Source organism: Chiloscyllium plagiosum, chromosome 33 (assembly GCF_004010195.1).
Source record: "Chiloscyllium plagiosum isolate BGI_BamShark_2017 chromosome 33, ASM401019v2, whole genome shotgun sequence".
Classification (NCBI taxonomy): domain Eukaryota; kingdom Metazoa; phylum Chordata; class Chondrichthyes; order Orectolobiformes; family Hemiscylliidae; genus Chiloscyllium; species Chiloscyllium plagiosum.
In genome coordinates this window covers 28,409,580-28,422,464 of record NC_057742.1, presented here as the reverse complement: position 1 = coordinate 28,422,464, position 12,885 = coordinate 28,409,580, and the positions used below count along the sequence as shown (strand labels likewise).

The 12,885-nt window shown below is 38.3% G+C and overlaps 1 protein-coding gene across 3 annotated transcripts in view; it reads right to left on the bottom strand.

Annotated features, from left to right (window-relative positions):
* eftud2 (elongation factor Tu GTP binding domain containing 2) overlaps positions 1 to 12,885 on the bottom strand; it is a 52,465-nt gene that overhangs the window by 20,761 nt on the left and 18,819 nt on the right. For all 3 annotated transcript variants that reach the window (XM_043675200.1, XM_043675202.1, XM_043675201.1), the window contains exons 10-17: positions 11,784 to 11,950; positions 10,653 to 10,777; positions 8,045 to 8,108; positions 5,318 to 5,408; positions 4,644 to 4,779; positions 3,732 to 3,859; positions 3,024 to 3,217; positions 1,163 to 1,274 (exon numbers count right to left, since the gene is read on the bottom strand). In XM_043675200.1, coding sequence (XP_043531135.1) covers positions 1,163 to 1,274; positions 3,024 to 3,217; positions 3,732 to 3,859; positions 4,644 to 4,779; positions 5,318 to 5,408; positions 8,045 to 8,108; positions 10,653 to 10,777; positions 11,784 to 11,950 — 1,017 coding nt within the window. The remainder of the gene's footprint in view (positions 1 to 1,162; positions 1,275 to 3,023; positions 3,218 to 3,731; positions 3,860 to 4,643; positions 4,780 to 5,317; positions 5,409 to 8,044; positions 8,109 to 10,652; positions 10,778 to 11,783; positions 11,951 to 12,885) is intronic.

Below are 12,885 nucleotides of genomic sequence, written 5' to 3'. Positions count from 1 at the left end.
GTCTTTAGAACCGAGATAAGGAGGTATTTCTTCAGCCAGAGGATAGTGAATCTGTGGAGTTCATTGTCACAGAAGGCTGGAAAATCCCAAGTCATTAAGTGTTTTTAAAACAGAAGTAGATAGATTCTTGATCAGTATGGGGATAAAGGGAGAAGGCAGGAAAAGGGGGTTGAGAAGCATATCAGCCATGATTGAATGGTGAAACAGACTGAATGGGATGAATAGCCTAATTCTGCTCATATATCTTCAAGTTTTAGAACATTCTGCCCAGAAATAACCCAAATACTATTTAATTTTCTTTTGATCTGTGCCTGTGACTTTCCTATCAATTTTACATTTAACAATCAATAGAATCTCTACAGAAATTTATTCCCACTGCATTGCATGTCAGGGCATTTCTTTTTTAAGATTTACCAGTTTACCAGTGACTGCGAATTTTAAGCAATCAATTAACTGATCAGTTCCATGGCAAACACCAGTAAATCATAACATAGACACGGGGTAGAATGGTGGCTCAGTGGTTAGCACTGCTGCCTCCTAGCACTAGGGACCCGGGTTCGATTCCTGCCTTGGGTGACTGTATGGAGTTTGCACATTCTCCCTGCGTCTGTGGGGGTCACCTCCAGGTGCTCCGGTTTCTTCCCATAGTTTGAAGATGTGCAGGTCAGATGAATTGGCCAGGCTAAATTGCCCATAGTGTTTGGTGCATTAGTCAGGGGTAAATATAGGGTTTTTCTTCGGAGGGTTGGTGTGGACTTATTGGGCTGACGAAGGGCCTGTTTCCAGAACGTAGGGAATCTAATCTAATCTACATGCTGTTGTTTTTGTCTCAAGATCTACAAAAAGTATTTTATTATAGTTTATTAGATTAGATTCCCTACAGTGTGGAAACAGGCCCTTCGGCCCAACAAGTCCACATCGACCCTCCGAAGAGCAACCCACCCCCTCTGACTAATGCACCTAACACTATGGGCAATTTAACATGGAGGAAACTCACGCAGACACAGGGAGAATGTGCAAACTCCACACAGACAGTTGCCCGAGGCTGGAATTGAACCTGGGACCTGGTGGTGTGAGGCAGCATTGCTAACCACTGAGCCACCTTCATTCTTGATCAAATTCAATTTCAGATGCTATCTTTAATGACAGTGATGTGCTTTACCTCATCATTGCCTCTTGGTTCTGTGATGGTTGCTGTCTTTACAATGGGTTGGTCTACTCCTTCTATGAGCACCCAGTTACCAGCTGGAACTCTGTTAACTTCTATATGATACCTTGAAGGATAAACCATAACATTTTTAGGTTAGAGGAGAATACAGTGAGGGATTTAATAATTTTATAATTATGTAAATCAATGATGAACCTATTTTTGTATTTTAACCAGTCAGATATGCAATTATGCTGCTTAATACTGTTACCTGTTTCTTGTTCTATTTGTCTACAAACAATATGTTTAAAAATCAAATGTACAGATTTCAATGATTTGTACACAGATAGGGCATGGACTAAGGAAGAAACAATTAGTTTTGGCAAAGATCCAGATCCAGGAACTATCTTCAAAAGCTACATTAAAATAGGTTGATAAGGTGAACTGATTTCTTCTTTTAGAATGCTTAGATCATGATCTTATTGAATGACAGTACATGCTTGAGACACCAAGTGGCTTAATTCTGCTCCTAATTTGTATACTTAGATGAATTGGCTAATTTATAATGATGTTAATTGTTTTACACTATTGCAAATTTTCTCAGCTGGCCCTGTTGACATTTTTCATAACTCTCAAAATAGGAGCTGAATTTTTAGAGCACAGTGTTTGATATGGATTGGCCTGAAGCTGCCTTAGTGAATTGGTAGCTCAGGTAACACACTTTAACAGTGGGAGACACCATACTGAATGCATTCTTCACTTGTTATGTTGTAATCAGTTTAAGATTTTGGAGCACTGAAAGCCTGTGCTGCACATCAAGGCCATGGATAAGTACCCACCATTACCAAGATACATTTCTAATCCTGTCCAGGGCATCAAAGGGAGGTACTGTTGAGCCCAGTATTTTCATTGAATTGAAAGTCTAGAAGGAAAATTGCATCTTTAAACTTGGGCATCTTGCCACTGTACTTCGCTTTCCTCTTTGACACTTAATTCTTTGACTAAACATATGGTCATCTATTCTACTGTCACCTTATGTGGATCAAGTATCATTGTATAATACATGTGAAGTACCTCCAGCTCTTTTATTATGCTAAAACCACCAAGTTATGTCACTCAGTCAATTCTTAATAAATGCCTCAATGGAATTATCAAATATCTGGTCATGGTAACCACCTTGTCAGATAGGTAATGCTGTATTCTATGAAGAATCAATAGGAACAGCAAGAAAATAATAACTTGGACAAGGTCCTGTGAATTATTTAGCATCCAACAGATTTCTACATGGGAGCCAATGTGCAATCCATCCAATGTATCAGGCAAAGTAATAAACGTGATAGATATAACAACCAAATAAATTGGGGCATAACAAGTTAACTAACTTTACTCCCTTTACAAAGAAGAGCAATGGAAACAATTTTCAAGAGTAGTGACTAATATCGCATATCTGGCTTTTTTTTGGGGGGGGGGGAACTGTCTAACAAACAATAGATTTGTTTTAATGCAACAGTGGTGATAGGAACATAGGAACAGGAGTAGCCCATGGTGTACTGCTGCCTAGTCTCCAGAAAGGGGAGCAGACTTCATTGACAACTTGTTGTCCTGCCCATCTCATTTGGATAATCGAGGTTCCTCTGCACCACCCTCTGTTCTGAACAGTCTGGCCAGCATTCCATGAGCTTTCTTGCTTATTTTCTGCACCTGTTTGTGACATGTTTAAAGATCTACGCACCTGAACCCCAGGTCTCTTTGGATGCTCACTATACATAACTTCATATCATCTAGAAAGCAGACTGTAGATCTAGAATGGAAACTGTTATCCACTTCATTCAAATTCGCAGCCAAACTGATTAGTAGAAACACTTTGAATAAGCACCTTGCAACTGAAATCCACAGCCTACCCACTGTGCAAATTTGTGAATCTTCTTCATCCTCCAGTGTGTAGTTCTCTCCAAGTACTTTCACTGGCTGCCCAGCATGAATGGTTCCACTCAACACCCTACCAAATGCATGGAATTGTACTCCATCCTCTGTGCTGTACATCTTAGTGGTGTGGCACATCAAAGGGCCCTGTGCAATAACAAAAAATACAATCCAAAGATGTGCAGGTTAGATGAATTGGCTATGCTAACTTTCCCATAGTATGTGTGGGTTAGTGCATTAGTCAGGGGTAAATATAGAATAGTGGGGTGAGGGAGTGGGTCTAGGTGGGTTGTTCTTCGGAGGGTTGTTGTGGACTTGTTAGGCCAAAGGGCCTATTTCCACACTGGGGATTCTATGGAAGGGGTTCCACCGTCATACCAAGTTACAGTAAACTGACAAAATGAAACGTTGGTCAAGAAAACAAGTATCATAGCAGTTAGCTCTCTACAGCAGATGAAATACCACCAAGAAAATACTTCAAACTCTTAATCTCTCCATTGAGCTGGCATTAGATACCGAAAAGTGGTGTTAGCCCTGGCATTTTCAGGTGATCAGCATGGATCAGGTTATTGGTTGCATCATTATTGGATTATACAGACTAAAAAAAATCATTACCAGTAAAAGCTTTTAGAAGATTGTTTTAAAAGAAAACTTCACTTACATCAGGATCACATTCAAGCATAGTTTCGCCAAGATCCAAATCCAGGCTACCTGTATATGTATGCTCAATTTTATTCCTTGCACCGGACTGTGGGGATGGGATGTGTTGCACACACATATCTACCAACCCTGTAGAAAAATTACACTGGCTATTGAGGATTAGTAAGTAGAGATAAGATCAAGTAGTAACAGGACATTTTGTACACTACCTCTTCCATAAAGACAGCCTACTATATCCACACTAAAACAGAATGCCTCAAATCCACTGAACTGAATCATATATTCTCATTTTTGGATTATCTTTGTTTATAATCAGGTTCTAAAAGAGACTGAATGGATAAATGTAATTCAGTAAATACTAGGTAAAAGATTGTCACTGTATTGCCATAATAAGTTACAAATTATGATACTGCAGTCAAATCTTTACGACTAGCCAATGATAGAAATTACACATGAACCATTGCAGTTAATAAACTTGAAAATATTAAGTGCTGAACCATCCAGATTTGAAAACGTTGTGAATAAAATAAATACGTTTTTCAAGCTCATTTCCAACAGCTTAATTTATGAACAGTCTAGGGTTTTCTTCATATTAAAATTCTAAAATATTCACCTTAGCCATGTCCCTTTAAAGCACCACTTGTGTGCTCTTCCATGAAACTCAGAGTACAAAATATAATATTTGGAGCAGTCTTTTCCACTTATATATCATATATACTCTCTTCAAGCAGTTTTAAGAATGAGGCCACTCTTTTAAAAAAAGTTTCACCCAGTTAATGCAGACTCTCCTTCCTCAATTTTCTGTTTTCTTCTAAATTTTGAGCACATTCAGTTTTCATTGCAAACCAAGCATCAAACTAACAAGAAATATGCAACACTTCCTGCAATCTTTAGAAGCTGAGCATTTAATTACCTGTAAAGTCACCAAAAAATTTCTTGCAGACGAGCCGCAGCAATGGCCTGATGTTGAGCTTTAATTCCTCCTTTGTCAAATGAATACCAAGCTCATCCAATGTACGTGGCAGAGTGGTGTCTACATCACCAACAACCTGTGCATTGCAAGTACAAAGCTTTAATAAGTTTCTCAGCAGAATGAAAATCTACATTCTTGGCTTATAAACTTGTATGAAAACACAAGAAACATTTTTTCCTTGACTCACTCCCACAGAAAGGGTTTCCTAAACTGCAAACAAAATCAAGAATGTATGTGGTCAAACATTTTTGGGTGTCCAGTTGCAGCTAATAAACAAATGTTTCATCATGTGGTTTTGTGATGGAACACAGTTAATCATTCACATTTTTTCATATCAGAGGTTGAGTTAAAGAATTATAAATAGGATATGAAAAAGTTTTTTGGGGGGTGGGGGAAGGGGCATAATAGGGTTTAGGTAAATTGAAATAAGTCAAATAATGGCTGTGAAGACATCACAACAATTCACCTTTGTTTTGTTCAGACTTCCAGCATCTGTAAGATTTTAACTTGGATTAAATTATTGCCGTGAAACTCTATCAATTATATACTGTCTATTTTGTTAGTATAATAAACGTATACACCATGTAGTGTGTCAATCGTTTTGATATAGTTACCTGAGAAAGGATCTTGTAAACAGGTTCCAGAATGAACTCCACAAAACTTCTCTGAGAATTGCTGGTCGGTGCCTTCTTGGTGAACTTCCGTCTGCAACAAGAATATATCTTTGTGTTCATCAGCTGGAAATCAAACTTTAAGAAACACTTAGCTTAATGTTACACAGCTAGCCTCTGGAAAATGTCCCAGTGGAGTGCAGGGCAAATTGCCTAGAGTGCACTTACATTCCAAATTTGGCACTGATGAGGAGCCACTGTTCCGTGTTGATGTCAAAATGTAAAGTCAAAACTGACACTGGAGAGAAGTCACTGCGATTCTAGCTTAGTGGCAGGTTGAGTTCTGACTCGAAATTCAGGTTACATTTGTACTGCATTGGCAATGTAGCTCCAAAGTAAAACTGCTTCATTTTAAGTTTGTACTTGTAATACAAAGGCATCCTCACATTGTTTAAGAACAGGTCATTTCCCATTTCTGGTGCTTGACTGATATGCCTTCAGTGGTTTTGATTATGGAAAATTGGATACTGCACAAATGTTTAAGTCATGTAGAAGGTAATCCACTGTTTTGGTGGTAAGATGTTTCACGTTTTTCAAATCTGTATTCATTTGTAAATTGTATCTACTATAATTCTTGAAATTAATGAGAGGTTAACTTTTACCTGGATGTGTGTGGCTAAATCAAAATGCAAGAAAAATAAACACTACCAGAATAAAACAGTCTCCTTAACTGACCCACTATCTTCAACTATTGCAGTACATACTACCTACATTTGCGATGTTGCAACCCCTCATCAAGGCTCCTTTGCAATATCCAAGGCTTTGATCTTGCCTATCTACAGCAACAAGAGCTGCAGGGGTTCAAAAAGCTTAAAGTCACGTACATCTGGTGACTACCAGAATTCCGTAGGGGCCAGTGTTGGGATCACAACTGTTCATGTTATATTTTAATGATCCAGATGAAGGGACTGATGGCGTTGTTGCTAAGTTTGCAGATGAAATTAAGATAGATGGTGGGTTCAGTTGTGTTAAGGAAGTGGGAGGCTGCAGAGGATTTACTAGGAGAGTGGGCAATTAAGTGGCAGATAGAATATAATATGGGAAAGTGTGAGCTTGTACACTTTGGTCGAAAGAATAAACTCAGAGACTACATTCTAAATGGGGAAAGGCTTCAGAAATCTAATGCATAAAAGGACTCAGGAGTCCCACCTCAAGATTGACATACAGGTTCAGTTGGCAGTTAGGAAAGCAAATGCAATGTTAGCATTCATTTCAAGAAAGTGACAATACAAGAGCAGGGATATACTGCTAAAGCTGAATAAGACTCTGGTCACACCGCATTTGCAATTTTGTGCACATTTCTGGGCCCCATATCTAAAGGAGGATGTTCTGGCCTTAGAGGGTGCCCGGAAGAGGTTTACAAGAACGATCCTGGGAATAAAGACCTTGTCACATGAGGAGCGGTTCAAGATTCGGGTCTGTACTCAATGGAATTTACAAGGATGAATGGGAATAGCAATGAAACTTATAAAAATTCAAATAGGCCTGGACAGAGTGGAAATAAAGATGTTTTCACTGGTAGGAACACTAAAACATGATGGCTCAGAGCCAAGAGATGACACTTTAGAATGGAGATGAGGAAGAATTTTTTCAGCCAGAAGATGGCGAATTTGTGAAATTCATTACTATGGAAGGATGTGGTGGCCAAGTCTTTGGTGTATTTAAGACAGATAGACAGGTTCTTGATTAGTAAGGGGATCAAAGGTTGTGGGGAGAAGGCAGGAGGATTGGGTTGAGAAAACAATCAGCCATGATTGAACGTTGGAGCAAACACGATGGGCTGAATGGCTAAATTCTTTTTGTATGGCTTATGTTCTATCCCAACTTGAACATCAGCATTCAATGTCTCTGGATCACAATCTTCAAACTTCTTACTAACAGCACTGTGGGAAAACCATCAGCATATGGACTGCAGGGATTCAAGAGGCTCATCACTCCTTCAAAAAAGCTTGTCATAAGAGTCACATAGCACAGAAACAGACCCTTCAGTCCAACCAGTCCGTGATTAACATAATCCCAAATTAAACTAGTCCCACCTGCCTGCTCCTGGCCCACATCGCGCCAAACCTTTCCTATTCATGTCCTTATCCAAATGTCTTTTAAACATCCTAATTGTAGCCACATCCACCACCTCCTCAACAAGTTTATTCTACACGCAAACTACCTTCCATGTAAAACGTTTGCCCCTCATGTCTTTTTTAAATCTCTCCCCTCTCACCTTAAAAATGTGACCCCTACTCTTGAAATCCCCCAACTGAGGGAAGGACAACTACCGTTAACTTTAACTGTATCGCTCATTACTTTATAAACTTGTATGCTCCAGTGAAAAACGTCCCAGCTTATCAAGCCTATCTATGTAACTCAAGCAAACCGATAAATCTCTTCTGAACAGTTTCCAGCTGCTGAATGTCTAAGTGAAGCCCACATCCAGAGAATCAGATGTTACCCTTCCATGTCTAGGGCCTGGTGATGGAACAGCAAATGGAATATTTTATTCATCTGTATCATAACTGACCCCAGTTCCTAGAAATAGATAAAGTCCATTTCCCACCACCAATATCTTTCACTTTGACAAGCATAAATTTTTATAAAAATGGCCATAACATAGATCAGCGTTCTTTTGGTATTAGGATCACAAGGTTTGAACCAAAATGAGGGGTTCAAACTTACGTTTTTGGGTTAAAGTAAATGTCACCCCACAGACGCTTTGCAAACTCCATATAGTTAATGTCCCCTGTAAAGAAAAAGAACATAAAAATTGAGAAATGTTTTTAAAACAAACTGCACATTTTGGACAGTAACTGCAGCAATACTCTATTCTTTGCAATTAATACTCAGTATTTTTGGTTTTGACTTTGTCTAATTTTTCATCTTTGTGTATATACAAAACCTTCTCTCTACTATTGTCTCACTTTCCGCTATGTATAGCCACTGTGTGCACATTGCTGGATGTATCATGGCAGTTAGAGATGGAACAGGGAATTAGTCCATTGCAGTAGAGTTGGGTTCAAAGAAGAGTGAGAGAGTTATGTCATGTCATGGGAAGCTGAGAAGGAAATCACTAAACTATAGAGTTAGTTGGGAATGCATGTGTGATTGGATGAAAACAATATTTGATGCCGTGTGACAGAAAAAACAACAAAGCAAAACAGGTGGAACAATGTTGTCGTTCACTCTACATATTCACTTTCTTGCATGCACTGAAAAGTTGCACCTTAAGTGGATTGTAGGTTAAAAACAAAGAGCGTACCTGATGTCAGGATGTTCGCATAGTTTACACAATATATCAGGCGGGATTGGAAAGTTGTTAGAGCACTTGAAAAGGTGTTATGAATAGATACAGCTTCTCCCCTTTAAAGTGTTTATGATGCAGGTTTATTTTTAGGTTCATATAAAAAATTCTGAGCGAGAAATTCTTGCAATTTTATTTTCCTCAGAGAACATGATTGTTTTTGAAGTGGTTAGCAACAACAATACTGAGACTGTATTAGAACTAGCCTCTGGTTCTAGGTCACGATGCTTTCCTGGTTCTGCTCAGTTTATTTTCTGGGATTTCATGATTTGGAAGCCCACATGCTAGCTCTGTGATTTGAATGATCAAAGGAAATCCCCATATTAGTAGTGCTATATATAAAACATGTTAAATGCAGAATTTCTAATTTTTGCCTTTAAAACTTTGATATCAAAGGGATATGGAAGCAGCTAATTTGTTTGCAATCTCTGCACCTAAACGAACCACAAAACAGTATATGCCCGCCAACTCTCCTGAACAACATATCCACATCAGTGGAGTACATATTTAAAGTTGTGCACTATAGAAAACCCAGGCAATTCGTAATCTCTGATTTTAGAAAGCCAGATTTGTATCCCCTGGTGTACAGACCCTCAGAGGAAGCAGTCAATTCACAATCAACTGGCACCTCGAAAGAAGGCTAGATTTAACAGCTGCAAAAACTGCAAAAATAATATCAAGGGATATGTAGATATTGCAGGAAATTAGCAGTGAATTAGATGATCAGCCATTACTTAATTGAAATATGCAATAAGAGGCCATTTGGCCTTTTGAATCTGCAATAACAAACTGAAGAGTATCCAACACAGACCCAGACCCCCACCTTACCTCTGTAACCCCACATTTACCACAACTTACCCACCTAACAACACATCCCTGAACATAATGGGGCAATTCAGCAGAGCCAATCCACCTAACCTGCACATCTTTGCACATTTCCTGTTCCTACTGAGGGCAATAGTGATATTAATACTAATTAATATCAATACTTGATTTGTCAGAGGAGATATTGGAAGAAACTAAATTGGATTAACAAATGGAGCTAATAGATTAAGATAATCCACATATTTATAGAACTGGACCATTTGATCCAATTAGTTAAACTGGTGTTTCTACTCCTCATGAACCTCTTCTGGCCCTCTTTAATTAACCAACATAACCTTCCATTCTTTCCTTCATGAATTTATTCAGTTTTTCCTTTAATGCATGCATACAATTTGTCTCAATCACTCTTTATGATAGTGAGGTCCACAATTACACCACTCTTTGAGTTAAAGAACACCCTTGAATGTCTCTATTACATTTACTGATGACCAGTTCATATTTACAGTTACTAAGGTTTGGTCTCCCCAATAAGTAAAAAGACCTTTTGTATATCTACTCAATCAAATCATTTTACACAGATTTCTATAAAGGTCACCTTTAATCACTGTTCTCTTTTCCAAGAACAGAACCCTGTTCTGCTCAATCTTTCCTTATCTTGTTATCTTTCAGTTCTGAGATGTTGCATCCTTGTTCTAAAGGGAGAACTTCGTTATTTTAAATGCTTCATCTCTGAGGAATATAGTAACAAATCTATCATCATAGGGATGTTCCTTCATTTCAAGTATCAACCCTGACGAATTGCTGTTGGATGCCTTCCAAGGTCAGTATGTTTTTCTTCAGGGAACATTTCCACACTATTCATGATTAGTTCTGATCAATGGTGTGTTTAAGAAGCCATTCTACACTTATATATACTAGATTGTTTCTGATGAAGACCTGTGTTAATCTTTTTAGTTGCGATTGTGAACATGCATAAAGTAACTTAAGTATGCTCATATTATCCAAGTCTTATATTTCATATAGGAACACGCTGTATTGTCTGTCAATGTGTTCAACTTATGCTAAATGAACAAAGCAGACCACCACATGCAGACTGGTGTTACAAAGGATGTACGTTAAGTGCCAGATGTTTTGTCATCTTTAATTATAACTAATGCTCACCATATGTATCAGCATAAATCTTGGCAAATGATCCCAGGGTGAAGCAAATACTGTATTGAGAACTAGCAAAGCAAACATTGCCCAACAGAGGGGAAACAATCAGGTTTTCATCTGTTGAATAGACACTACAGGCAGAGAGAGAGAGAAAAAAGGAGCCATTAAATATATTTAAACAAGAGTTGTATTATTTCCTGTTCAGTTTGAGTTTCTCTAAAAGGTAGATAAAGGAGATTAGAGTTGCTAGCTCCAGCTGGAAAGCAGGCACCTTCACAGCAGCAACAGGCAAAGAGTCTCCTCTCAAACCATAATTTCTGTAATCCATGTGCATTACAGAATATATTCTTATTAACCAAAAAAAACAGAAATCCTAAATTAGGCCTCTGACAATGCTTCTCTTAAACTAGTTACTAGATTTTACTTGCAAAACATTATACAATCCCTAATTTAGTTCTACTTGTGGTAATTGTTTTTGTCAAGACTGCAGTGCTGTTTGCCCACAATACATTGTATTGGCAAGCCACTCACAATTTCTTCAATTCTGTATACAAGGAGCTTAGCCTGTCCCAGAAATGTTGCCAAACCAAAAGCATTCATCAATCCACATTTAGTCAGTCACTTCTCATAAAAAAAGCAGGATTTAGGTAAACAATAATTCAAGGAGGGTGGTCAGAGGTAGCTTTAACACTAATTCAGGCTCTGTGAGGTGGTAATGTTAAAACAGGATCAATAGTGCCTTTGGAGACATTTCTGGCTGATGAATTTGTCCATAATTCATACATGGTCAAATATGGAAATATTGTGCTCTTAAAACTAAAATAACATTTCCTTTAATTTGACTCATCTTGAAACAAAAGCAGATAACGAGGGATGAATTTGCAATTTCACTGTGTGCACTGAGCATTTGCTGAGACAGTTTATAGCACATACCCTTCATGTGTCACTGACTCAGCTTTTTTCAGTTCATACAAATATTAAGAAATCAAATCTGGCCAAAAACAAAAGAAAGTAGATTTGGTTAAAACTATAAAGACTTTGAAAATATAACAAAAACTAAATCCCCTCAATAATGTAGAAAAAATATATAATTTTATTTAAGAAATATATTTTTAAAACAGAGAAATTATGGTCTACCTAAGCAATCCATTAACTTCATCCACAATGTGACGTAGTTTGTAATATGCATCAGTCGGAGGCAGCTTTAGCTCCAGAATGAGTCTGTCTATTTTATTGATACAAACAGTGACAGCTAGCTTCTCCTGTACTGCATGTTTAATCAATCTCTCTGTATTCAGCATTACCTGGAAGTTTACAAAAGAAAGAAAATACATTATATACTCAGCACATTCTCAAAAGCATTGAAATAGCATTGAATAAACATACAGTCTGATATATAATAGCTATATCCTTGTTCAAATGCTTTTAGAAGGTCCTTCCTACATAAATCAAGGGTAAATATTTACAATCAAGTGGTGAGTGACTTTCCCATTTTCTGCAGCCATCCATGTTTAGTTTACTTTGCCCACATATCGTATGTGTCAGATGAAAAACAAAATCATCCTCTAACTTATTCTTAATGTCCCTTGAAATATACAATAGACAACAGGTGCAGGAGTAGGCCATTCTGCCCTTCAAGCCAGCACCACCATTCATTATGATCATGGCTGATCATCCATAATCAGTATCCTGTTCCTGCCTTATCCCCATAACCCTCGATTCCACTATCCTTAAGAGCTCTATCCAACTCTTTCTTAAAAATATCCAGAGACTTAGCCTCCACAGCCTTCTGGGGCAGAGCATTCCATACACCCACCACTCTCTGGGTGAAGAAGTTTCTCCTCAACTCTGTTCTTAGTGGCCTACCCCTTTTTAAAATGTGTCCTCTGGTTCGGGACTCACCCATCAGCGGAAACATACTTCCTGCCTCCAGAGTGTCCAATCCTTTAATAATCTTATACGTCTCAATCAGATCCCATCTCAGTCTTCTAAACTCAAGCATATATAAACCCAGTCGCTCCAATCTTTCAGCATAAGATAGTCCCACCATTCCGGGAATTGACCTCGTGAACCTACGCTGCACTCCCTCAATAGCCAGAATGTCTTTCCTCAAATTTGGAGACCAAAACTGCGCACAATAGTCCAGGTGCAATCTCACCAGGGCCCTGTACAGCTGCAGAAGGACCTCTTTGCTTCTATACTCAATTCCTCTTGTTATGAAGGCCAGCATGCTATTAGC